Source organism: Anarrhichthys ocellatus, unplaced genomic scaffold (genome assembly GCF_004355925.1).
Source record: "Anarrhichthys ocellatus isolate YVR2014 unplaced genomic scaffold, GSC_Weel_1.0 scaffold13, whole genome shotgun sequence".
Lineage (NCBI taxonomy): Eukaryota > Metazoa > Chordata > Actinopteri > Perciformes > Anarhichadidae > Anarrhichthys > Anarrhichthys ocellatus.
Window position 1 is genome coordinate 2,398,525 of NW_022280043.1, and position 27,885 is coordinate 2,426,409.

General features: G+C 43.3%; 1 protein-coding gene across 7 annotated transcripts in view; it reads right to left on the reverse strand.

Moving 5' to 3' along the window:
- kif13a (kinesin family member 13A) overlaps window positions 1-27,885 on the reverse strand; it is a 37,896-nt gene that overhangs the window by 1,538 nt on the left and 8,473 nt on the right. For 2 of the 7 annotated variants that reach the window (XM_031852632.1, XM_031852629.1), the window contains 37 exons: window positions 24,375-24,387; window positions 22,390-22,450; window positions 21,478-21,570; window positions 20,162-20,342; window positions 18,328-18,415; window positions 17,636-17,770; window positions 17,390-17,502; window positions 17,184-17,295; window positions 16,364-16,576; window positions 16,121-16,231; window positions 15,896-16,030; window positions 14,584-14,714; window positions 14,219-14,305; window positions 13,931-14,106; window positions 12,942-13,161; window positions 11,813-11,975; window positions 11,533-11,676; window positions 11,293-11,442; window positions 10,597-10,761; window positions 10,304-10,477; window positions 10,016-10,167; window positions 9,766-9,898; window positions 9,121-9,267; window positions 8,530-8,562; window positions 7,520-7,619; window positions 7,271-7,397; window positions 7,123-7,178; window positions 6,910-7,034; window positions 5,463-5,639; window positions 5,258-5,350; window positions 5,003-5,155; window positions 4,830-4,907; window positions 4,679-4,729; window positions 4,306-4,393; window positions 4,054-4,205; window positions 3,036-3,191; window positions 393-1,464 (listed from right to left, as the gene is read on the reverse strand). In XM_031852632.1, coding sequence (XP_031708492.1) covers window positions 393-1,464; window positions 3,036-3,191; window positions 4,054-4,205; window positions 4,306-4,393; window positions 4,679-4,729; window positions 4,830-4,907; window positions 5,003-5,155; window positions 5,258-5,350; window positions 5,463-5,639; window positions 6,910-7,034; window positions 7,123-7,178; window positions 7,271-7,397; window positions 7,520-7,619; window positions 8,530-8,562; window positions 9,121-9,267; window positions 9,766-9,898; window positions 10,016-10,167; window positions 10,304-10,477; window positions 10,597-10,761; window positions 11,293-11,442; window positions 11,533-11,676; window positions 11,813-11,975; window positions 12,942-13,161; window positions 13,931-14,106; window positions 14,219-14,305; window positions 14,584-14,714; window positions 15,896-16,030; window positions 16,121-16,231; window positions 16,364-16,576; window positions 17,184-17,295; window positions 17,390-17,502; window positions 17,636-17,770; window positions 18,328-18,415; window positions 20,162-20,342; window positions 21,478-21,570; window positions 22,390-22,450; window positions 24,375-24,387 — 5,558 coding nt within the window. The other 5 variants (XM_031852630.1, XM_031852634.1, XM_031852631.1 and 2 more) reach the window with 5 other exon arrangements.

Genomic DNA, 27,885 nt, shown 5'->3' on the forward strand with positions numbered 1-27,885 from the left:
TATGTAGAATAATGGTAAAACCTTTATACTATATCACATGTTGGACATCTCATACAACAGGAACAAAATCTGACTGAGCACTACTGGACTTTTGAGGGTGACACCTGGGAATTGGTTGACCACAGTCATTTGGCCCCATTATGGGTTTAGCTGGTCTGTATGCGAGGGTGAAACAAGTCTGATATTTTGGTTGCTATGATTTTTTTATGATGTGTTTTTTATAAGGTTCCCTATACATTTTGGTATTGGAGAATTGTGACCAACATATGTTCTAAGTGGTGCTCTCTGGTGGACACACTATGTGATGACGACACCATTTCTACTTCTGTATTTGCCAGGCTCTACCAACAAAAAGTTGGGGGCGGTTTGACAAAATTTAGAAAAGGCCTTACCCACTGCCATGTCAAGCTTCACACCAATCCAGATCCCCTTAGCGAACTCCACCCCTCCGACATAGTGGACTGTTCCTCTCCGCTTCCCCACCCACACCTGCTCCCCTGGTGCCATCCAGTCAGGAAGCTGAGCTACAGGGGTGCTCTCATCGCCACTGGAATCTCCTGAAGGCTCTGCGCTGCTGGGGTTTGGGCTGGGACAGGGACTCCCGTGGGGCAGATCTCCCTGGGCCGGCTCCTCGATTGGAGGTTCTCCTCCTGCTCGCAGACTCGGGGCAGAGGCTGGGGCTGTAGATAAAGGTGCGATTGGGGATTGTGCTGCTGTAGATGGAGCTGGTACTATGTCAGGCACAGATATTGTGACTCTGTCTGAAGTGCAAACTACAGGTGAGTTAGGGCAGGACACAGCTTCACAAACAGGGCCTGCATTATTTGGAAATGTGCATGTAGCAGTTGAATTGTCTCCAGTAACAGATGTGTTGATAACACCAGAGACATCAGAGGAGTGTTCATTGCCAGTGTCACATGTTTCATTGTCCAAAACCTCCTGCTCCCATCCACCTGTAAAATGTGCTAAATCACGGTCTCCAATACTATCATCAGCCCCTTTAAAGTCAGTGAACTCCTGGCTGGCAGGATGAATGAGCACCTCCTCAACCCTGCCTGCTGAGAGGAGAGGCAGCTGGGTGTCACTCCCTGCAGAAACACTTTTGGTTTGCGTGCAGGCCCTCCCCGCAGGGCTGCCGAGAGGGTCGTGGGGGTCTCTGGAGGTGCAGCTGAGGTGGTCAGAACTCTCACTGGCACTGAAAGGCATGTCAGACAGTGTCGCGTTGGAGGCGCTGTGTGAAAAGTAGCCACTAGTGCAACTGCTGGCCGTGGGGCTTCGAGGCACCTCTCTTTCTCCACTCCCACATCGGCTTCCCTTTAAGTCAGACCGAGAGGATAAAAGCCCCTCCTGGTTCTCCAGACTGGCGTTGTAGATCTCAAAGTTTGCAAAGTCCTCTGGGACGTAAGACTGGAAGCTGCTGTGGTCCTGAGTCATGTCCACATACGCCTCCTCGTCCTCAGAGTCCTGTTGATCAAAACAACAGCATTAGGACAAAAGATACATCACTCCAGACATTATGTTAGACAAAGCCTGTATGGAGCATTAGCATTATATAAACACTTGTTTTAAAGTGAATGGGGAGAATGAAAAATGCCGAAAAATGTGATAATGGAACATGAACATAGTGTATGAATAATGTGGCACATTTTCATGTTTTCTGAACTTCGCTCTAAGGTGTTTGCTACTGTACCATTGTACTCATGTGCGGGTTTACACTGTGCAATGTGAGGCTGTACAGGACTATATTACCACTTTTTAAACACTGCAGAAACCCCTACCACAAATTATACAACATACTGTAAAACACTGGTCTCAAGGCACTGGGGCGGTTGGGGTTAAGAGAGGTATATAACATAATGTGAGGGACATACAAAGGATGGGCGCTCCAAAGTAACAGAGTAAATATTAAAACAATGATAATAAGGAGTATAATTATCTCGTATTGTAAAAACTTGTATAATATTATCTTGACAACACTTATTTTGAAACCTAAATATTAACATAATTAGGACAATGTCCTCATTGGTGAAGAAAAAAGATCACAGTTGTCTCTTTCTATTTTGCACAAAATGTTGGTCGCGTCTGAAATTCTATACTGATATACTATTTAGTATGCAAAAACAGTATGTGAGATTTGTTTTTGCATCAACATGCTGGCATCGATATCCCACAATGCAATGCTGAAGTGACAACAACATTCCTAATAGACAATGGCGGACAGCTCTGTAACGTCAATAATGCTTCAAAGCAAATTTACAGGAGTACAGGATTTCACTTTGATCGGTCTGCTATAGTTTTTAAATTAGTTCAGCTCACAACTCGTCGTTTGGTTGCATGAAGTTGGCACAGGTTGGCAAGGGTTACACGTCTCCAATCGGTAAGGAGGCTCTCAGGAAGTGAAATGGTAATTACAGTTCAGTGCATCTGAAAAGATACATATTACTGTTTATTCACACATGCTGAACAATCGTACACATATTGAGTATGTAGTGCTTAACATGCGATTTCTGAGGCAGCAATTATTTCCTCTTCTCTCTATCATGATAAATGTATGTGGACACAATGCAGCAAGTCTATTGTATGGAGCAGGAGGGGTTTCGTCATCAATGCTAGACAAGACTAAAGAGTGGCACTACAAGGTGAAATACTTTGATTTGATTCTGTGCTAAAAAAAAAAAAAAAAAGACCAAAATCAGATGAGCAAGGAATCAATGTTTAACTGTATTCTTTATATATTTACTGTTGGAACTTGTAAACAAAGGATGTTTGTTGCTAGGGAACTCGTAATATTTCAAAAAGTATTTGAACCTCATCCTAAATCCTAGCCCTTCATATGTACCGTCACCAGCACAGAGAATGGTTGAAAAGGTGTTCACGTGTAAACGTTAAAGCAAAGTGTAGCAGTGTGTATGCGTCTACGTGCGATACTGACAACAGTGTGAGCGTGTGTCACATCAGTGTGTATGTGTGTGTGTGTGTGTGAAACTCTTAGAGTAACCCTCGGAGCAGTGTGAGCTGGTGTGTGTAGCACTTACAGCAGTGTGTGGCAGTGTGTGGCTGAGCTGTCTGCTGGTGGGAGTGGTGGAGGTGGAGGTGGAAGGCTTGCAGTGGCCCTCGCTGCCTGCCCTGGGCCGGCGCCAGGGGCAGGGAGGGGGGAGCAGTGCAGGGCTGTCCACACATGAGCGCATGCTCTGCGGATGGGTCAGAACAACACTTCACACACACAAAGCATGCATGGAGCTGGGCAGGCCAGTTACACAGTTAGTGCCATGCAGTTTGATACTTCACAAAAAACTGTGCTTGAAGTGTCCGAAGAAACTGTACTTTTTACTGGGCCACAACTTCTTGTGATATATATTTGCAGGCTCTTGACCCCTGTTGTCCCATATCCACACACTAGTATAGCCCATAGCAAACATCTAAGATATTGCTATATTTTAATATCATATAGAAGATCATTTTTTATCCGGACTGCAGCTATTTATGTTAAACTGCAGTCATACACTATAATCCTGCTGCTAACTGAACCATTTGCTGCTAGCTAGAAACCTCTGTCTCTCAACCACAGCATCCCTAACATGGACTGATTTGTAAAGTACCTGCGCCTCTTTATGTCCACTTCAAGCACGGATGAAAACAAATATGTAAGGTTAGTTTAAATGGTTGAAACAGCCACAAACTATCAGAATCCAATATCACAAACAAAATCAGACACAAGACTTAGCTTTGTCTAATTCAGCACTGTGGCTCTCCCCAGTTGAAGTCATGCTCCTGTGAGTCAGGCTCTTTCATTTCAATTCAGTTCTTTTGGCCAGTCACACAACAGCAAAGCCATTTTCAAAATGTAATCATCAAGCAGCTTTGGGCAAGTAGTAATTGTTGTCAATGTTTGTCAAAGTTTATCATGTTGTGGAAATGTAGCTCGATTTGATAAGTGACATGGCAAAATGTAAAATATGGGGTTTGACAAAACAAGGATATGTGAGAACAACACAACAGAAACAAAGACATGAATACTCCCCTCTTGAAAAATAGTGAATTCATCCTCCTTACCTCTTGTCCCAGCAGCGGCCGGGCCTCCAGGACTTTCTTCACCTTGTTCTCCTCTTTAACAGGCAGCAGGGACTTGAGGAATTTCGGCGGCTGAGGGGAGAGGACTTTGAAGGGGCTGGAGTTGAAAAACGTAGGGCTCTCTGGAACCAAACCTGTGTGGCAACATCCAGTGGTAACCCAGTTATGTTGTGGCAACACACAAAAATGTTGACCACAAGTCGAGAAACAATGCAGCTGCTGCACATAGTTTACCTGGATTCTCCTTGCTTTTGATGGGTGTGGTACAAAGCGAGCCCTCCGGGGGATTGCAGTTGGTACTGTCAACATTATCACAGTGGCCCTAGACAATAATACACAGGTTAAATTGGGAAGTTTTGTGAATTAAAAGTAAATTTACAGCTAAAAGACTTAAACTTCTACATGAGGAGACCTTTAGTGTAATGGTGGGAGATATTCCCCAAAAAAACGTGTCATTTTCATAATCAAAGGGACAACTACGACACGCAGCATTTAGCTCAGAGAAAAGCTATGCATTTTGACAAGACTATTGCAGCAAATACTAGTTCATTGTAATCCAACATCAGAGTTTTGTGATAAACATATTGTTAAAGCACACCTGACTTACCTTGCAGTCTTCATCTTCACAACCAGTCAGGTCTGTTTTACTACATGAAGACTGAAGAGCAAGAGACATCATGTTATCGGCATCATATTATTTAATAACAATTATTTCCATATGGTTCTGTGGGCAGTGCAGTGAGTAAAGTTTTCATTACATGCTGTACATTTGGTGTGCTGATACTCCTTCTTAGGTGTCGTCCCTTAGTAGTGATTGCTTCCTTCACTGCGACAGCCTTTAGGAAAGAAAACAAGACAGGTTCATCTTTACATGTCAAACAAATCAGATTGTTTGTGTTTCAGTAGGTCAGTGAGCTACAGTGTGAAATACCTGTCGTAGCCTCTCCAGACTAAGGATGTTCTCCACTTCCAGAACTCCCCGTGTGTACTTCTCTATGTAGGTTTCTCCATCCTGAGTCTCCTCGCTGTCTGCACGAGCAGCCATGAGGGCCAAGGTTTCCCTTTCCTCTGGCTCCTCTGAGGCCTGGGAAGATAAGGGAAGAGACTTACAAAGGGCTGTAGACAATACACACACGTTCTGAAAGCAGCCATTGTTAGATATAGAGGTAGAATGAACAACTTGTACCTTTGGTATGTTGGAAACAATCTCATAAATCACACCACAGGAATAAAGCGCGTTCTTTAAGGACATTCTTCTCTTGAGACTCTGAGTGAAACTCTGTAGGAAACAAAAACTATGCTGATCATCAAAACACAATCCATTGCTGCAAACAACCACCTCTGCTGTGCACTGACCCCCTCTGATTAAATCTGATCCCTCTTGTTTTGACCTGTTTGTTGTAGATGTTGACAGCGATCCTCTTGCGGAGCACCAGCTCCATGGATGCAGGGTGGCTGAGCTGCACAGTGGCTTTGATGATCAGATAAATGCGTTCGTTAGGAGATGTGATGCGGTTGAGGTGCACAGAATCGTGGATTGATGAGTCCCATGAACACACTGCCAACACCTGGTGAATTGGAGGAGTTGTATTACTGTAGCAGAGAGGGAATCTGTGCCAGTCGGCTGTGACTGCACATACAAAAACATGAATTACAGTCGTGTAGCTGGGCTGTAGCTTTGGATTTGCAGCAGTTGGCTAATGAGTAGAAAAATTGCAATCTCATGACACTTATGCACAGTAAAGAGTACGGTAATTACTGTATGGTTAGAGCTGCTGCTCAACATAATAATAAGAATAATAATATATCAATTTTCTATAGCGCTTTTCAAGATACCCAAAGACGCTTTACAAGGCAGAGACAAACAGAACAAACAAAAAAAATAAAAAATAATAATGACTGGAGAAGCTGTGCTGAATGGGTCATGTAAAGGAGGGTAGGATTCAGGGGTTAGCAGGTGAAGGAGAGTTTGAAGAGGTGGGTTTTGAGGGCTTGTTTGAATGTTTGATAGGGAGGGAGCCTCACGGATGTGGATGGGGAGGGCGTTCCAGAGGGGAGGTGCAGCAGCTGAGAAGGCCCTGTCACCCCAGGTCCGGCGCTTGGTCCTGATGGTCTTCAGAGTGTTTGCACCGGCGGACCTGAGGCAACGGGTTGGGGCGTGGAGGGGGAGGAGGTCTGAAAGGTAGGGAGGGGCCAGGTTGTTTAGGGCTTTGTAGGTGGTGAGTAGTATTTTGAAGTCTATTCTGTATTTGACCGGGAGCCAGTGGAGGTCCTGAAGGACCGGGGTGATGTGTTCATAGCGGCGGGTGGAAGTGAGCAGTCGAGCGGCAGAGTTCTGAACATATTGGAGTTTATTGAGGATTTTGTTGGGAGAACCATAGAGGATGCTGTTGCAGTAGTCGAGTCTGGAGGTTACGAGGGCATGGATGAGAATTTCGGAACATCAAAGACAAAATTAAGAAATTGGGATGACTTTTCTTTTAAATCAGAATGCATGATTCTGAACAATTACATGACTATGTAATTGTTCAATTATGCACATAATTCTAGAAAACGTGTTGCCTTGAAGTGCTCTCGTCTGTGTGTGATTATCTGAGAAAAAAAAGCATGAAGTAGTAAAATCAAGAGTCGATGGGAAACAGACATGTATTTTTACAAAAATACACAACGCACACAACTAGTAGAAGCAATGGAAAACCCAAAGCTTTACGTTTACTTTACACAGTGTCACTTAGCTTTATAAGCAAAGGATGATATGGTGGTCCTGCATTTGTATGTTTCCCAGAGTTCACTTTTTGGCCACAGGAAGGCAGTAAAAAAATCAAATGCATTGCTTACCTCCTCGTCACTGTGCCTGATGATGGGCAGATAGAAGAACTGGCTCCCATGCTCCTTGGGCAGTATAGAGTTATGGCCTGCAGCATGCGGGCCGGTCAGCTGCTCATTCACTGTCAGATTATCCGCTGGTGGCATGAAAGACAGTTAGTGTTTGTTCAGGCCTGAAAGGAGACCGTGAAATATCAGTTGATGTAAAGGACGTGTCTGCTTTACCATTTAAATCTAGGAAGAGTACAGGGATGTGAGCTTCCACTCCTGCAGGTGGGGTCCTATAAGGGGTTGAATATGATTAACCAAGGAAAAAAAAGGGCTTCAAATGAAGCGAGTCCGACACGTGCATGAGTGTGTGTTGGTGTTTTACCAGTCTGCAGGAGCTCCAGGGATGCCACTGCCAGGTGCAGGTACCAGCACTGCGTTTCTCTCTTCAGTCAGACCCACCCACTGCTCCACTAGTCGAGCCTCACGCTCAATATCCTCCTCTGACTTCTCTAATTACATAAATGCGGAGAAAGGTTTCATCACAACAGAACAAAAATTACAGACAACACACAGCCGTCATGCTTCAGGTCCTTCAGCAAGTGGTAGGTGTAACACAGGACCAAGGACCCACCTTGTTTGTTGATGATTTTCTTGATTTGTTCATCAAGGTACTCCCGACGTTTTATCAGTGCCTCTGACCAGCGCTCTCGGACACAGTTGAGATCTTCCTCCTGAAAACAGGCAGAGACCAAAGTCAGAGCCAGCTGGCTCAGTCAGGCAAAGGATGTGCTCCAGGGCTCAGTGTTGTGTTAACAGGGCAAGGTGAGGCTGCACAGGGCTGATCTGTCTGAGGTAGTACCATAACTGCTCCTTAATACACCCACTAGCCAAGCCAAGTGAAAGCTAATTTAAGATAATTGAAGTTCTGAAAGTCCCATGGTGCATTTTTTTTTTGGTGAAAACCGTTTATGGTCAAATTATCTAAATACACACACACATAACACCTCCTTTTAACCCCTTTGTGACTTACACACATGCATTCACACATACAGTCTTGCATGCACACATCAACATGTCCTCACATGCAGCCACAGCCACCCGAAGTCCAACCTGGAAATACAGCAGATCACTCTGTGAGGGAGCCACATTGTCCACAGTAACCAACAGACCTCAATGCCAAACTTATTACGCTTGTTCTGACGTCAGCACACTTCCAGCATGCAAAGTACTGTAAATCAAGCAGTCATGCAATGCCCATGTAATTCGGTGAGGCTTATTATTCCTGCAGCTCTTCAGTAGTGAGGGGCAAACAGCAGCATTAGTGTGCAGCAACCTGAGGGGGAAGGCAAGAGAGAGCGGGACAGACTGCTGGCTGGGAGCTCAGCCATGGGTGGAACTGCGTTTTGCATAGAGGGCTGCCAAAGAATGGTTGGTTGGTGTGATTGATAATTACAGCATCAGAAATTGCCCACATGTGCAGCTGCTTTTTAATAAAGCACTAATTTAGTTGGCACAGCCCTCTGCCTCCTGCCTCACATGCCCTCAGCAACAGCCTAGTCGCAAACACATGATGAATTTGGTTTCCTTCATGCTGCATAGTGAGCTACAGGGAGCAGCAGCAGGGGGAGACTGAAAGGGTACCTGATAACTATCCATATCGTCTTCCTCCTCTCTCTGGCAGAAGAGAACACACTCAGTCAAATGTGGGGAACCAGAAAAAGGCCCTGACATGACAGCTCATTGCTTACCATTCACTGCTCATGTAACTGTTTTAAGAATTTCAGTGATGTGAAAGAACAATTTACGTTCATGTTTGTATGCTTTTCACCAATAAATGTCTTTAGAAAACTATTACAAACCCCAGGATTGATTCTGAATGTGGCAAATAAAAAAAGGAGTTTCTCAAATAGTCCGTTTCTTTCTACATCAGGGCACATCAGTGCATGTTAACAGAACGAACAGGGCACTAATGAGTTTGTGCATTCCTTGGCCTTCTTTAGACTCACTGCCAGCTACCCAGATGAACCACTCATGGCACGAAACCTGAGATGGACTAATTTAGCTAAATCAGCATAATATTGTATATCAATGGCATGGCACAAGCATACTGTTCCCAAAACCCAGAATCAAATTACATACAAATCATCATCCTATTATTTTTAATACAATAGGTTTATAGTCTAAGTTGCAAGTGAGTATATGAAAAAAAATGTGTATGTGTATTTCACACACCTGGTAGCTGTCGAGGGGTCTCTGTAGTTTGGTGGAGCGAGCAGACACACAGCCGATAGAGACAGACATCAAAGCCTCCACCAGCAGAGGCAGAGTGCCTGAGTTCTGGACCGGCTTCACACAAACCTGCAGCCTCCTGGAGTGACCCTGCTTGTACAAATCCCCATAATTCAACATCAGAATGCTGCTGCCAGCACTGCACTTCCAAAGTACAACGTGTACACGAATGTTTATAATGACATAATTAGTCATGATCCTCTTGAAACTACAGTTGGTAACTTAAAAAAAAAAAATTACTTTTTGGTCATATTTGCTCAAACTGTCACTATATCCTGACAATACTACACGAGACAGATTTGCAAGATTTCACCACGGCCAAAGAGAAACAACCAATTAGAGCCGAGGAGTCGCTAACGCAGCTGTGAATCACTGCTTGTGAATTCCGATCAAACTGTCACACCAGAAGGAGGCAGAGAAGCCCGATTTCTTTTCACAGATTATCTGTCTCATGTACTACTGACATGATATAGTAAGTAAATGAGTTATTTTTTAATTATAGTAATCAACTGTAGCTTTAAGTGTGTGTTTGATGTAGGGCAGCCTGTCTGACCTAAAAGGGAAACTTGCTCATAGTTTTTCTCTGACCTGTCGGAGTTGGAAGACACCTCCTGTGCTGATGTCTTTTCCAGGCTGCAGCTCCACAGATGAGTACTCTCCCTGTTCATTCAGCTCCTGGATGGAGATCACCAGCTCGATCCTGCGAGACACCTCACTCCACCTAGAAAAAGCAACAGCCAAGATTAGTTAGGTGTGAAATGTCTGCGTGTGTGTGTGTGTGTGTGTGTGTGTGTGTGTGTGTGTACAAAAGTCTGCGTGCGACATGTGATACATGTACCTGTCACGGAGCGTCTGGGTCTTGGCCTCCAGTGCGTCTAACTCCCAGAGTGACCGTCCGTTCCCGGCACAGCGGTGACCCCACACTTCTATAGCCAATGCTCCATCCGATATAAACTCCAAAAACTCATCCGTCACATGCACAATGTAGTCCTGCACAAAGACAACATGTTTGTACTGGAGTTAATTTGAAAAGAAAAGGAAAAAGTTAAGGAAATTAAATTTTCTAATGCTTCAGGGTGAGGCATTAACAGCCTTGAGTTGAGACAAGCAGCTCCTTTTCATGTACCTTGCATTGATCAAACTGGACAGTAAACTGGGCATCTGGGCTTCGAGGGGAAGGTATGTCTGGGCTGACCATGGGAGGAGCCACAGTGGGCTCACCATGTTCCCAGAAGGTGTACTGACAGAAGACAAAGTTGGACAGGTTGAGTGGCAGACCTGTGGCCTCCCTGATCCGCACCTGCAGCAAAGAGACAAGTTTGTCTTAGAAAAATATCAAACAAAAATAAGTTAAACAATGGCCAAGCAATTTAAAACTCCTGTATTTGTTGAAATCCAGTGACTTTAAAAAGGCTTTACCCTGCAGGTAAGCCTCTTGGCTATATGTACGATCTCCCCGTTGGTGTCCATCACCTCATAGCAGCTACTCTCACTGGAGTTCTCTGACGAGTCGTCTCCCCCAGACAGGCGCTCTGGTACGACTCCACTGACTCGCATCAGCTCAATGTGCAACCTGCCTGCTACCTGTACACACAGAGCAATGAGACATCATGTCCCCATAGACTCATCCCCAAAAGGTAGGGCAGGTCCATATAGAGAAAATCAAATAACACAATATTTTTTTCCAAATACCTCAATATCAATACTTCGGCGACATCGTAGGATGACCATTGGTGCTTTCACAAAATGTTTACACATTGGGATTTTTGATAAATAATCATCATTAACGTGGATATAATGACTAAGTGGGTAAAGGTAAATAATTGAACAGCTAGAACAGTCTGGTAAGTTCAGACAATAACACCACTTTATTGTAATGCAGCCTTCAAAACCAAGAAAAGAAAACACTCATGCCATATTACGATATACCAAATCTAGCTAGTCTCATATCATAATATCAATATAATATCGGTAAATTGCCCAGCCCCACCAAAATGTCTAAATTTGAAATGTGCATCATCCTTTTATATGGACCTGATGTAATAAGAATATTGGAAAGCTGCACCATGACTTATTTATCAGTGCATTCATCTGTTCATGTTGATGCAGCCTTACCTCTCCTTGTTGGCTGATGATGGGGACCGCATATTGCAGTTTGACATCATGGAAAAGGCACTCCAGAAAAATGTTGGCCACTCCTATCAGGTTATGGTTCTCTTGCGCCTCATAGAATGGATCACTGTGCTTACTGTTTGCCTTGTTATACTGAAAAAACACAGAGAAAGACCTGAATAATCCAGTTCATCTTTCTATCTTTTCTACTATCTTCCCGTTTTCTGATCCTCTGTTTCTTACCATCTCCTCTGTGCCTTCCTTCCAGTCCCTGTAGTGGTCTCTCATATCCACCAGTTTGTTTTCTAGCCTCTCAATGGTCCACACCTGGGTCCCCTTTCCTTTTCTCCGCACCTGAATGGCCGGCTCGCTCACTATTGCTCCACGCTATAAAGAAACAGGTGAACAGATTAAAACACTTTTTGTATTTCAGCAGATATTCTCACCGTGACATAATGAAATGTGTACCAAGGTGAGGTGATATGGAGGTGGTGTGTGATTGCAGGAGGTTCATAGGTCTGACCTTGCGGTTGGCGCTGAGGTTGGCCGCAGGAATCTGAAGGGTGACCTGATAGTCAGTCAGTTTGTTCATCTCCTCTCCCAAAAAGTTGGCTTCTCGCACCAAGGTGTTGGCTTTCACGACCTGCTCCCTGAGTCGAGAAAGACTCTGACGAAAAAGCTCATCCCTGACACACAAACACACACAGACAGCAGAACACAGAGATCATTCATTCATGAAGATGACAACCTGCCACTTGTTGTGTACTCGGTATGGACTTAAATAGACACAACATCCTCATTTACAGGAACAGCTGGCGTAAAAAAATACACAGAGCTGAGAAGGAAGTTACTGATTGACTGAACTACGACTTGAAGCGTGATGTTTAAGTTAAATCTCAGATTTGGCTATCAAACCACAGTTGCTAGAGTTTACCAAGAACGGCAAAATAAAAAGACAAGAACAACATCAGGAACTAGAATTACTGCCTCAAAGAAGTATACATCTGTGAACCAGTCAAGTTGTAGTCCATGTCTGTCCAAAATGCCAAATTTGAAGGAATTCCCTGCAGGCATTCCTATGGACCGTAGGTATGTATGTACGTACAGACAACCTGAAACGGTTGTCACCGGCAAGGATGATGGCTAAAGCTAACTAGCTATCACAATGATGAGACTGAAACCAACAACATGCTGATATGCTGTCAATGTGTCAGAACGGTTTTGGTGTTGTTGTAAACAAATTTTACAAATTCACAATTCTACATTTATTCACTTCACCATTTTTCAAATGATACTTTTAGCAGCACCTAAAAAACAGCTCAGGATTATTACAGGAAGATGACAAGTAACTTTATTTCCTTCCAGATAGCATCTTTTAAGGTGAGGATGCCTCACTGATGGCAACTGACACTGAAGCAACTGACTGACTCAGACTGAGTCGACATTGTAAAAAATCAGAATGAGACAATTCCAACACTTAAATGACTCAATGACTTAAAAACGTTATTGGCTTCTACATATTCATATAACTAGGTACATCTAAAAAGCCGAATACTATGAACATCAAATGCGACTGTAAAAAGGGAAAAAAAACAAGCACAATGACTACACATCTCAACCTCCCTGCCGTGAACAAACTAGATTCCACTAACCGCTCCTCCGTCCACAGTCGCAGCTTGCCGTGTGGCGTGTGCATCGGGAAGGCTAGGCGCTCGCTGCTGCTGCGGTGGTGTTGCGGCGTTTTCTCAGGAGACAGCTGCTGCCGTAGCGACTCCAGCTCTCGTTCGTACATCACTCTCTGCTCCTCCAGAGCCGTACGCTTCTCCTCCAGGTACTGCTTCTCCAGCACCTGGACCACATTCTGCATGGGGTCTAAAAACACGAGACATGATCAGCACTGAGCAAAGCCTCTTCAGTAAAGGAACAGGACCAAAAACAACCACCCACAGCTGATAACAAATAAAGTTATTACATTATTATTCTTTTTCCACAACAAGCTATGGTCTTCATAGTAAATTCTTATTGTCATGTGTGTTGTCGGCTTTAAAAAAAAAAAATAGTATCACTGAATTAATTGTTTGAACAATCATTTAGTCAATAGATTGGAGATTGACAAAAAAAAGTCAAGAACTTTGATGTTTTCATTATTTTGATTTTTGATTTTAGTATTTTATCAAAATGCCAAATATTTGGTGACTCTGTCCTCTGGATTGTGAAGGTTTGCTGCTTCTTTCCGTTTCATATCATTGTAGATAAAGCAATTTGAAGATGTCAACTTTGGCTCAAAGAAATTGTGATGTCAAATTCTCACCATTTTAAGACTAATTATCTTATACATTATTGTGTAATCAAAAACCTAATCAAAAGATGAATTGTTAATGAATACAACCATTATTTTGAGCCAGGTCCACCCAGACTGCAACAATCAGCTGACAAACTGGTCAGCTGTATTGTATTTAACACTCGAGCTGATCTTTTTTTATATTTAAAATAAGGAGATAAACAGAACAGAGTGATGGCATTTCTAAAAGATGATATTTGGTCAGAGTATTGCAACAAGCTGAAGGTCCAGAAACCTAAGTGGAATAAATACTGTATACAGCTGTGACCCTAAAGCAAAAACAGATTATCCTAATCATACCATTGTTCCCCAGAGTCTTCATTGTGACCTCCATCTGAGCAAACTCATAGCTGTAGTCCTGCTCAGAAGACGCCTCGCTGGCGGTCTCCACATCTGCCTCGACAAAGCTCTCTCTGGGGGAAGCTCTCTCCAGCTCCTTTAAACGGTCCCGCCGCTTTCGTGTTGGCAGATTAATCCTACAGAGCAACAGGACTTCCAATCAGTGACGTTTTCATTTTATGACTATATACAGTACATTTGTCACGTATATTCAAATATATTTGAATGTGGCCGTGACACGTTTTATACCTGAAGAAGTGATTGTTGCCCCATAAAATACGATCCCCATGCCACAGGTGCACCAAAGAATCAATCATTGATCCGTTCACACAGGTCCTGTAGAAAACAAGAGAAATGAAGTTCTGATAATGAAGATGTCAGGTGGCATTATAATCTTTGAACAGGGAAAACTAATTAAGCAGGAACAATCCTTTTGTAGTGGGAGGGAGACGTGGCTCTGATATCAAAGCGAGGAGCTCAGATCATAGATTCCTGTACAGTGAGGTCATGTGAAACACTGAGGTCCAGTCATCCATGAAGGAGAGAGACAACAGCGAGAGAGACACACAGGGAAAGATGGAGAGTGTGTTGGAGGTAGTTGCATATCAGCTCACCTGGCATTCCTTATGGGCATCAGGGTGACATCATCATCTGGGCAGAGCTCCAGGACGCAGTGCTCCGGCTGGATACCGATCCCAAAGAGCTGGATGTCCTGAGACGTGTCTGCGCCCACACGCGTGTGCTCCTACACACAGGTGGAGGACAGATTGAGAAAACTATAATGACAGATCTGAAAATAATTACGACCAGCATCTTGTTCCAACTCTCAGGTCATAACCTACAAAATGTTGTTCGCTGAACCAATTTGCTCAAGAGTTTTGTCATTTGCAAAAAAAACAACAACCTCAAATTCAAGAATAAAACCAACGCAAAATCAAGTGAAAAAACTTGTGTCTCTCTCTTTGGAGAGTGGGTGTTGTTAAACAAACATCCCAGCTACTAGAGGATGTCCTACCATGCAGCGCACTAACCCATTTCACAGTACCATGGTCATTCCACACCGATATGCCAGGCTGGCCTGTAGAACCCAGACAAAGGCCTGTTGTTCTGTACTCTGTACGGGCTGCTTTCTCACATGCTTCTGCTCTTACAGGTCCAAATAGCTGGTTGGTTGTTCCACTTCATTGCTTTGCAAAGTCCAGACGTGCTCTTACTGAACGAATCTCTGCTCTCACAGCGTCATCTGGATCACTGCGCCATATGTGCTGTGTTTCAGGGCCTCAGTCTACGGTAAATATTACCAAGGTAATGGATCGGTGGTGTTAACTATATGCTGTAACACCAGGGAAGGAAAGAAGTAAGTGACTAACCAGCTTTTTGGCAGCGACTAACTGCTAAAATGAGAACTTTCTGGCCTCTGTACAAACTTTAGCCGTTACGAGGCGTTTTGGATTTTCTAACTTCTCCAGCCACTTTAAACCAAAAACCTACAGCGTTTGCCATGAACAACATGGCGACATGTCACAAAGTTCTTCCATCCATTCATGGCTTTCACCTAAACAATTGTCTACAAATCTAAGCAGTAGTGGTGCCATTAAAAATGGGTCTGCATCTTTGGGTTGGCCATTTATCTTTTTTTTTTAAAGCTCCTTAGGTTGAAACTAAAGGGGAACAGATGCAGGTTCAGGCGTTAATAGAACCACTTAAATTAAATGCAGACTGGTAAAAATACACTCGAAAATTCCTCATTTTAAAATTCCAGTGCGCTACCTGGGACTTTGTAGTCCCACAAATAAGTATAAATACATAAGTGCTAATGGAAAAACATACAAGGCAGCAGGGTGACGATGGTAGCGAGTACTGTGTAATATTAACTAGTAGTTATCTTTCCAGAATTGCATCATCACATTGTAAAAACTGCATTACCTTCAGATAGTAGACCAGTAGCTCATTTAGGGCAGGATCAGCATTGAGATTAACCAGGAAACACTTGTCTTCACCCACTTTAATCCCTGATGTTTCCAGAGAGATGCCCATGCTCTCTAGCTGCTTCTGGCGTTCCTGTAAATATGGATAATAACAGTGTTGCTGTACGTATAAATAGGAATTAGAACTGAGGTTTTGGAGTCTGTTTACGGTGGTTGTGCATACAGTGGCAATCTCCTCTGTCTTTCTTAGTTTCTGCTCCCAGGTGACGGTCATCTCCTGAATGAGTTTCTCAGACTCGTGCAGTTTCTCCTTCAGATCAGGAGCCTTCAATGACTGATGGGAATAAGGGAAAGAAGCATGAACATCAGCATCATCTGGATTATCGTGTGATTTATGACAAGTCTGGCATGAATTCATTCACATCATTGGTGAGTCTCTTCAGGTCTACCCAATCCCTCCTCTTACCTCAGCCTGAGAGAGTTGAACTTTGAGCTTCTCCACCTCGTCCCTGAGCTCTCTGATGATCCGAGCGTTGGGATCCTCGTTCACCACGGCATGGTTGACGATTCTCTTGGCTCTATCTGCATAGCGTAGCGTGGAAAGAGTCTCCTCGTAGTTATCGGCTGCCGGACTCACTGTGGCTATCATGGCCGTCTTGCTGTTGCCGCCAAGGTTGTCCTGAAGACAAGAAAACATTTAGCAAGGAAGCATAGCTGATAAATGTCGAAATGCAAATATTGCAACAACAAAGGACAACTGTGCAACAAAGTGGTAATTGTTGGTCACCTTGCAGTAGTGGTGGAAATGAACTTAATTAATTAAGTGCATTTACTCAATTTTGAGGTATTTTTACTTTATGCAAGTATTTAAATTTTTTTCTACATTATATGTCTGCTACGCTACACTATTGTACATTTCACTGTCATTTATATTTTTAAAAGTGTCAAAATCTGCAAATGAACTTGATTATACTTTCTAAATTTAATCTTTCATAGTTCTAGTGAAGCAAACTGCCTTATTTCTTGTTTCAAGTTATACAAATTCCTTTCTAGAGATGTTTATTTTTCATTAATTAAAAACAAACAATTGCAATTAAATAAATGAATACTTTTGATACTTAAAGTACATTTTGCTGATAATACTTTTTTGTATTATTTTGAATGCAGGACATTTACTCGTAATAAAGTATCTTTTATTTTCTAGTGTGGTATCATCAGCACATCTAGAACAACCTCATAACATTTCTAACAACCAGTTTTAAATTTGTGTAATTTGTGGGTCAAACCTTCAGCAGCCAGGTGAGCACTGAGTCTCTGTATGGCACAAACTTGGCCTTCCCCTTTCCTGCAGACTGATCAGCCAGAGCAGAAATCACACAGCCTAACGTAGTGAGAGACCTACAACCACACACACACACACACAATCAGCTTTAACCTGTCAAATGATGAATTCATATTTTGCTTGCCTTTCATATGGAAAAAATAGACTTACTTGTTAATATTGCTGCCCTCTTTGAGTCTCTCTCCAGCAGCTCCAGTCTTAGACACTCGCTCACTTCCTGCCAGGTCAACCAGACTCATCTTGCTCACCTTCTCTCCTGAATTCTGTTTACCATCACAACACAAACAAATAGTCAGTCAGACCCATGATAAGACAAATAGGACACACACAAATGAGGTAATATAATGCAGTAAATTCAAGGAACAATTAATTGTGAATGTTGGTGGAAATACTGACCCCAGACTGTAGATCGTAAAGCGTTTGTGTGACAATGATACTGAACACGCCATGTGATCGACTGCTCTCCTCATTCATGTTGGTGGCTGCAACTGTGCGAGATTTGTTGCCCTCTGACATTAACACCTCAATGTCCTAAAAAGATGGAGAGTGAGGGAATTAAAGACAAAACGTTTGACAAGAGTTTGACATAAAGACACAATTTGAACACATTTCACCGGATTTAGGTAAAACTTGCACATTGATCATTATGATAACAGTAAAGTCAGACGGTATTCACATATGGCTGTGTGCCATGTGGTTTAGCTGGGTCACAGTAGACAGTGGGCCACGGCTGTGGGAAAACCACTGCAGGAATATCAGGCAGAGCAGAGCACAGAGGAACAGGGTGGAGATGTTTAAACTTAATTAAGGAAGGCCCTGCCAAGGTTTGGCATATAAACTACCCAAAACCCCATGACTACATCCCACATCAGGAATATGTGTCAATACAGTTTCTGCACATGGGAGGATGTGAAACTAAATGGTTGTTCCGAACGTAAATTAGCGACTTGACAACCGGGGATATGATATAAGGTAATTCTGCTGGATACTATAAATCATGTATGTGCGTAAGTGACATATGAGGCCTGTGGTTGTTGATACGGATTCGGCTCAGCCGAAGTGTGATGACAGGAAGGGGAAAGACGCACCTCAAAGTTGGTCACAGCCAGTTGAGACAGACCATCCACGTATGGACCCAAGACTTTGTGTTCCCGAACTTTCAGGGACTGTCGGCCCCTTCAAAAGATAAAAACGAGGGAAAGCAACAAAATGAGTGAAAGAGAGAGGAGAAAAAGGGAGGAATAATAACCATCTCCAATTCAGGAAATGTGTGCAAAAAAAAGAAGAATGAAGAACATGTTCAACAGGGTTTTATAATGCACATTTGATTGGACATTCCTCTCTTCATGAAGTACTTTTCATGAAACACTTCTCAGCTCAACAAATTCTCTCTGACCTTGATCAGAATGAATGAAAATTTAAATGAATCCTTCAGGGTTTTGAGAAGCTCTCGAGTTATTTAACCTTCCATAAAAATGGCATTTCAGAATGACTTCAATAGCTTTATATAAATATTTCTGGTGGGATTTTACATGTTAAAAAGTTGCATTTTTTATTATTCACTACTTGAGGAAATGGAATGGCCTGCATGTTATTGCAATATTGAAAAAATGATCTCTTTTTATGCACCACAACTGCAATAAAATGTTAACAGGAGTTTGATGCCAAGTCGACACATGAAAAAATTCACATAAAAAGTTTCTGAATTTCTTAAAGGGCAAGGCAGGTCCTTCTTTATTGTCAGCAAGTCTTCTTAAAGACAACAAAAATGATGTGTTACTCCATCTCCAAATACTCTCTCACTTCCCCAGCCTTCCTTTGGCTCTCAGCCCCAAGTCCCCACTGACTCCATCTTTAAAAACATTCAAATTCAAAAAAAAAAAAAGACATTCTCAAACAGCTGAGATGCCATTAAACAGCAGTAAAGTGCATTTCTTGGTGACTATTTTCAGCTGCGATTTGGTAACTCTAATGTATATTCAGGGCACTAGGACAGTGTGTGTGGGATTGACTCCGCATTATCTACAGTGTTCATCATAATGAAGGAACATACAAGTTTTTTCAGGTGGGTAAAGTGAAACTCATCTGGCTGCCTGACATGTGTTGAGGAAATCCTACAGATCAGTATGAATCACTGAATCCTGGCAACAGAACGACCGAGGCTGGCAGAAATCAGGTTCCCTGCTTCCACTCCGGTAATCTACCACCCACAGCAAACAAGAGGATGTAAAAGACCATGGCCAACTCGTAGTGTGATCCTTTTTACACTTGACTCCGTATCTCGTGTCTATACCAGAGCCAACGTTTAGACCTAAAAATCACAGAGGCAGATAGAAGAGCAAGAGAGTGTGAGGCTTGTTGTATAAGCAAGAGGAAGTTGCCATCGAAATGGCTCTGGCTTCAACTTCAGACATCTGCAGCACACAGAGTACTCCCCTGTTGTCCCTCTCTGGGGCTCGGCTCACAAGCTGCTCTGACTGCTCTCCTACTCCCAGCTTCACTAGCAGATGTCCCTGAAACCCACTCTTTCACTGTTCGCTCTCCCTTGCAGTCTGTCTGCCAACCCACATCGGACCACGCAGGCGAAGAATGCAGCAGTGTGAGAGGACGATGCTGGCCACTGTTCTGCAGGAAATGACTGGGTTGAGCTTCCTACTCGCATCGTTCTGTCGCCGTCCCCGAGTCAGGCTACTAGACACAACAGAGCTATAAACAGAGATGCAAACTAACACAAAGTGGGAGCTGGCAGAGAGGTCACAACTTGTGCTGGAGTTGGAGTGAATCAAGACTATGAGAAAATGTCAACACAGTTTGTGTAACCAGCTTTTTCTGTGTCACCCCGGGTCAAAAGCATTACATTCAGCGAGGTTGTACAGGTATCACGTGCTTATTCTGAAGAAAGAGCACACCCATCAGACTCACCCCTTGGGATCGAGCAGGTCACGGACCTTCTCATTGTAGATCTCCATATAGGACACCTCCACCTTAAAAGAATGGCCCTCGTTCTCCTCTCTGTGGATCCTCTCAAACAGCGAGCAGCAGAGTCGAGGGATTAAACCCGGCTGCTCCCCATTCCCCATCATGGAAAAGGACTTGCCTGAACCTGGATGGACATCACAAAGTCACACATGACTGCATCCACGACAGCGAGAGGCTCATACAATACAGTGCTTTCGATACAGTAAAAGTTAATTTGAGTCTCCTATAACCACACAAACAGAATTTCTTTTTGAGCCCATCTGCAGAAAAACGGGCCCCCTGATTGTATCATAAGTCTCTCTGTTCCACATGTCAAAACAATATAAAAAGTTCACAACCATGCTAGCGGTTCTGTGAAAATGTACTTAGGCACAACAGTAGCTCAATGCTAAATTCAGCATGCTAACAATCTCACAATGGCGATGTTAACATGCTGGTTGTTTAGCAAGGATATTGGATATCATAATCACCGTCTTTGATTATATTTGCTAATTAGCTCTAAACACAAAGTTCATCTGAGGTTGATGGAAATATCATTTATTTTGCAGGTATTTGGTCATAAAACAAAGTTTTGACCTGATGATGGTGCTAGAATGAAAAGTTAAGGGATCACTAAAGTTTTAATGGCAATCCATCAAGTAGTTGTCAAGACATGAACTAAAAAGTACACAAATGTCAACATTATGGTGGCACCAAAGTACAAGTCAGATGATGACCAAATTCATCAGGACTCATCCTCTGGGAACCATGATGACTGTACAACATGTTGTGGTAATTCATGCAGTAGATGTTGAGATATTTCAGCCTGGATCAAAATGGCAGACCAACCGGCCAACATTGCCATCCCAAGATCAAATGCTTCATGTGCTTCTCTGGTTCCCATCACGACTAATGTGCTGCTTGCAGACAACTTTTTTTTCTCATACACCAGGTGATTGGAGGGCCACTGAAATATTTGCGCTCTTCTCTCCTAGCTTTTTTCTCTTTACCGAGTGATTCACTCGAAGACAGGAAGTGGGATAAAGGAGCTAATTTGATCCAGGGTGAAGAAAGGATACGAGTTAAGTGATTCACCAGGGCATTTAGAAACACAAGTCTTCCTGTTCTTTAAACTTTCTATGGACACATCTGGAGACAACTCAACCTGCACATATACTTAGAGACTCAAGTATAACGGAGGGAACACATTATTTATAAATGCTTCAAAGACTGCATGACAAAATGGACTCAGTGTAAATTGAATCTGGATTTTCAGTTACCTGTTTGTCCATAGGCAAATATGCAGGCATTATATCCCTGGAATGCATTTTCAAGTATTCCCTCTCCAAGGCACTTGAACACCACCTCTTGACCTTTTAGACAAAGAATCGCCATGGAGATTTTGGTAAACCATTCAGTTATACAAGTACTACTAGTTGCCTGGTTTGCATCCTTACATTAGTGCAATAACATTAAAACAGAGATATGTATCAACAAGGGACACGAAACAAGGAAGAATAAGAATGAATTAAAGTCGTGTGGAAAATGCCGAGCTGTGCAGAGAAATCTCGCGTGTTGCTCCTATCATGCTCCTGCTGAATGGGACAGCTGTTTAAAGAGCTAAATAAAGCCTTGGCCCGGGCCCTTGAGGCAGCCCTTCACTGAACAGATTGCCCTGTCGGTTCAGCACAAAGCAGATGCAAGTGTTACATTTCCATCACAAAATGAGCGTGATATGAAAACAAAAATAAATATGAACAATAACTACGGAAATCTTCCTTAGACTGGCAGTAATAACCTCTTTTCTATAGATGTTTAAAAAACTGTAATGTTTTCTGTGCAGCTCTCATTAGAGAAATGAATGGTAGATCATTACATACTGCAAGCACAAAAGGAAATGTATTGTATTGTATTAATAATAAAAATACACATTTCCAAAATGTTAGTATGTATTGTACAAACCCCATGAGGTTTTTATTGTTTTGAGACAATACAAAGACAACTAACTGCATTACGTACTTTAACGTGTTCTCTCAAAATGCAAATTACCGTACTTTGCATTATGCAAAAACAGCTTTCTATCAAGTTGGGAGTTTCCCTGCACTATTGCTGCACAAAGCTCAGCAGTCTTTACATGGGACGTGATTTGAGTTCTTTGGTGATGAGTGAAGGATCAGTTTCATATGACTCACCAGCATATTTGGGAACGTTGGACTCGTCTATGGACCAGAAACAGTGGTCAAAGGCGAACACCTGCAGAAGAGTCAGCACAAAGAGTGTAAACACACAACTCCTGACACTTGTCTAGGCATGTACAGTACAACACAACCCGATCTTTCTTAGTAGTGGTCTTACATCTTCTGTGGTACAAAAAAAACAGGCTTTTTTTGTGCCGTACCATGCCACCCTGCAGTAAATCAGTAAGACTGAGCTTGTCTGAGTGAGTAAGATGAAGTCTAACCTAGTATTGTTCGGGGTAATGCTCGTTAAGACCGCACCATGACTGTCCGCACAAATCCACTGTTAGCTGCCCCAAGTTCTGTCATAGGATTTAAATGAATTCATAAATCAGGGTCAGCGCTCCCCCAGAAGAAATTCCAGCACCCGGTGACCCTCGTCTCCAAGGAAACGGGGCTGTAGCCGTTCCCGGTGGTGCAGGCTGGCTCTCAGCCCTCAGTGCCGGGTTTCACAACACAGGCTTCAGCAGCAGAGACCCCTTGTGTCCCCCCCAGGCACCTGTAGGAGCTCTGGATGGATGACACACAGAGAGGATGCTCTCTGGGAAAGAGCAGTGGCCTCATTGACTAAGAACCCGTACTCCTCACAGACAGAACAGCTCCTGTTACTGTATAAGCTGCAACCCCCCCCCCCCCACGCATCTTAAATGTCTCTTTTGAGCAGCTTCAATTAGTTAGTATAGAAACGTCTCATATAGATTTTGTTTCAGCTTATTCAAAACACAGCTTTTGTTGATAGGAGATGTATAACTTCCCAAAGCCCACACTCAACTAGGTAACAGGCTTTTATGTACCATTGATGCAGCACCGTCATCCTGCAGTGCAAGCACATCGCTGCTGCACGTTGCTACTTCTGGCTTTCAGTGCACTATTGCTGCTACTTTCCCCGACACAAATAACCCAAATAATTGAACTCCCCTCTAATCATAATAGGGGCGCTTGGCCAGGGAACCACTGGATGCACCGTCAGCATGGGAAGCACTGAGATCACTGAATGCTTTGAAAGCAAGACCTCCTCTTGTGACTTCAGACAAGTGAGTGGGTGCCATTCAAAGGAACAAAAGTGCCATCATTCCCAATTAGGGCTGGTTTGGTAACTCAGGCTTCAATCTCCTCTGGTCTGTCCCTGGCCAGCCTGAGGGTGTGACTGCGCAACAAATTGTTCATGATTGGACAATTACTATTAATCAGCAGTACAAATAATGATGGAGCTGAGAAACACAATGCCCTTTTTGTCATTTCTGGGATGAAAACTGGTCAAACGTGATTGGAATGCAACCCCCCGTTTACCCTTCAGAACGCAGGGAGACTAATTTGAGTGCCACCATAACTTAGCAGACAGCCACGTGCTCGTCTAGTTGAAGGGTATTACAGGGTAACTCAGGTTCACGGGCTCCAGAGACCGCGCACGCTTGTTGCCCGCGCTAACGCTCCCCCGGTCCCGTCAGCGGCCGAGTGCACTGACCACAAAGCCCGTCCCTGGTGTGTGAAACATCTCTGAGCCAGTCACCAGCGTGTTGTCAAGGGGGGAGGTGGGGGTGCACTCCAACAATGCAGCTTTGAATGCGCACACACACTGCCCCAGTGTCCGCGCTCATCCCTCTCTCATTGTAGAGCCTTTGTGGGTGTTCACGAGATCTTAGAGTGCTGACACATTCACACGGACATCTATCCGGCTCCTGCTGGCCTACCAAACTACTAAATCACTCTCAATCCCTAGAAACGCCGCCACAACAGTAGATCGACCTGTGCAGGATGCTTCTCATCCACTCAGCGGAACAGTGTTGTGCAGCATCCTGCTTCTGGATGATTTCAGTGTCTGTGATACCAGGACAGTCACTGAGAAGCCAAGACAGATGACCGTTTCTGCTGACACGGTCAGCTCTGTTGATGCTGGCCAGTTGTTTTTGTAGGAACAGAAAGAGATGAAACTTACATACCTTAGATTGTTTCCTGTTGAATGAGAGGGGCAATCCATCATAAACAGAAGAAACCCACGGGTGAACCAGAAGGAAAGACAAGAGAGAAGAAATGTTAGGATTGATACAATTTAACAGTCATACCATGTTCTCGCTCAGATGTAGCTGCACTTCTCACAGTAGGAAACTTCCCATTGTTCGTGCCAACACAAACAAGCTTTTTCTGAACTGAAATGTGTGCATTTAAACCAAATTCCGGGTGGGACTTCCACATTCACTTCTTCCCTCATTTATGCACTCATTCATTCACTTCCACACAGTGGCGTTTCCTGGTGGTAGGTGCTGCTGTGATTGGGTTCATAATTGGGCCAGAGGGCCATGAGGAAGGGAAGAGATTTAGGATTCAATGTCCCACTGACTCTGTTGAGTAAATAGCTCTTATGCCTGTGGACTTAACAGGGAGGCCAGGTTGGGGAAGCCGCACTCAGCATATGCAGCTGCCGGAACCAAGGACAAAAGGGTTATATATATAATATATATAATATATATATATATAATATATATAATATATAATATATATATATAATGTAGGATTATTCTCTTAACTGGAGAGGGAATTCCCCAATGCTGGAAATCTACAACAATAATATAACAGATCCAGACAAATGTTACAGCCATCATAATGCATGTTGCAGTATGATGGCTGTACAACATACAGTATACGCCCCCCTAGTGCTTCTACATCTGCAACAGTCCTGTCCTTCAACAGTCAGCAGAACCCTCCTGCAGGCGTCTCCTGGCACAGGGACAGAGGTGGACATCACCTTCACACAGTAAGCAATACAGGGCAGGACTGAAACAATGCACCAGAGTGTCTCACACAAACTGAGCTGAGTCACCATCAATAGCATGCCTGGGGAGCTGCACGACAACACCCACATGAAAATATTCTTCAGCACTTTTATGTTCATGTTATAAATTGAACAAATTAAGGAAATAAATTATGAACAGATTTGCTTTGAGGACGATACTAAAAGGTCATTAACTGTGCTCAAGCTCATTATGATGAGGGACAGAAAGAGAAAGAGAGAGAGAGGAGTACAAACAGAAGAGGGCCTCGTTTGGGTTCATACCCTGAATCTGAATCTGGGTCACTGACAACCACTGCGACTGGGTCTCAATCAGAGCAGACAAAGACTGCAGCAGGGCCCCGTCCTCTAGTCGGGCCCACCACGCTGCAGAACAGAGAGGGGCTGTCTGTGAGGAGCTGTGAGATATATCAGCATCAACCGGCAGGGAGAACACATCTAAGACTTCCTATTGGCAGACAAGGAGGTGTGATCAAGGACCAATGTCCCAATGCTAACTTGAAAGGTAAAACTAAATCTTCATATGGCAGTGCTACAAAGCAGATATGTGAAAGATGGAAAAAAAAAAAAAAAAAAACATGTGGGAGAGTTATGACAACAAATATACAAAAGCTACAAGCCTACAATGAGAAATGGACAAAGACAGAGAACAGATGTATCCCTATGTCGAACAAAAGAACTACAGACACAAGGCCGGAAAGGGAGAGACAGACTAACAACCACACACACATCAAATGTGGAGACAAAAGACATGCAGTTATGGAATGTGTGCAGTCTAGACTTCAGCACAAGAAACTATCTCTGCTGAAACAGAGCTACTGCAGTGGTTCGTTGGCTCTTGCTCATTGTGTCGTATACTGTATGTACAGTTTATGGTATGTCGGGTATGCTGAACAAGACAATGAGGGGAACTGTTTTGAGCCGTCTATATTAAGGATTTCATAGAGCTACCATTTCCTCACAAAGTCTCTCAAGAAATGCATTTAACTCCAAAAATATACTTAATTTCATTCTCGTTTTCAGTTTTATAGTGTCTTTCCTTACACTCTTCCCCCCCATCCTCCTAAAAGCTGGAACCACAGACAAATGTCTGTACAAATGAATTTATGTTGTAATGCAGTATACAATGATTACACAGGATGATTAATTTGTCATTAAATATCTAAATTCACAAGTTAGGAAATGCTACCGATGGAAGCTCTGTCACAAACGCTGTACTGTGCAGCTCCAAGTGATTCAAGCACGAAGTCTGTGGGACATTTGCTTAGCAATCAGCATGCATGCCAAGTCACGGCTTGGGGGCTTATTACAGGCTGTGTTGTGGTTGACCAAGTGTGTGACACACATGTACTGTATAACACAGAAGTGCCAGATAACATCAGATTCTTCCCCCCTCAGAGGCAGATACAGGCAGACACTGCAGACCTAGCAGGGCATGGCTGAAGTCTAAAAGTCCCACTGGGGGCTGGTTCTGCGTGGCTTAATGTGCGAGTGTCATCAAGGGCACGCTCAGGCTCCCACGCCTCCAGCTACCTGATGCCAAAGCACCCATGAATGGTTTCAACTTGGCCGAGGGTGGACATTGGCCTCTCACGCTACTACGATTCCCGCCTCTGTTCCGATTCTGTGTCGTGGCAGACAGATTTGAGGAGCACATAGCTTCTTTATAAAACCTTTATTTCTTATTACTTTTAATAACAAATACCGCCTCAGAGCCATCATTTATGATGTCAGATTCACAAATGATTGGTGAAAACGTGTCATCTTTCTGTGCCTTGTTGCAGCTCAGACCCATGTAAGCTGATCTGGTGGCCAAAAGGGAGGTATGACGGGTGGGTGAGCAGCAGTGGAATCTCCCCCCTTGGTTATGGAGCAGGATTAAGGCCACTGGGTTATTATGCTACCGAAAAATGTGCTCTTCTAGCCCAGTAGGCAAAAAAACAGATAAATCCACTGTATCATCCACCGACTGAAGCATCCATCTACCCTTAAAAAAAAATAACATTGCATGGCCACGCTCACAGGAGGTATAAGACGAACAGCTATTTCACATTTTCATTTATCATTTAATTTGATCTGACAAACTGGAGCAGATTGGTTCAAATTAGCTACCAGAAATGATGTGAATAGTGTTATCTTCTGAAATCACAGTATGACAGCTCAGAAAATGAGTTTCTAATCATAACTAAAAGAAATGAGTCTAAATCGAGAAACACACATGTTGTGGCTTCCCATTTTCCAATGCATGAAGGACATATTGTCTGATTCGTCAGTGTGATTTAGCAGGCTTTGCAAGAGTTTTTGATGATATAATCCTGCTGCTCAAATGGGATATGTAAGTCACATGGATGAGGTTTACCCCCCATTGAGATAACATTCACAACATTCATCTGCCCTGTGCAAGCACACCCACAAACATAGTTGTGTGGCTGGCACATCCCCCCATAGATTAAAATATTTCGTCTCGATCTGTTGCTGAAACTATGGCTCCCCCACTCTTTTAACCTCCATTAAACCACACATACGACCCGTTTGGTTGTCGAAATGCTTCAGACAATTACAATTCAAGAAGCTCCAGAGCCAAACACAATGTTCAGAGCTCTCTCGCGCTCTCTCTGTGTGTGTGTGTGTGTGTGTGTGTGTGTGTGTGTGTGTGTGTGTGT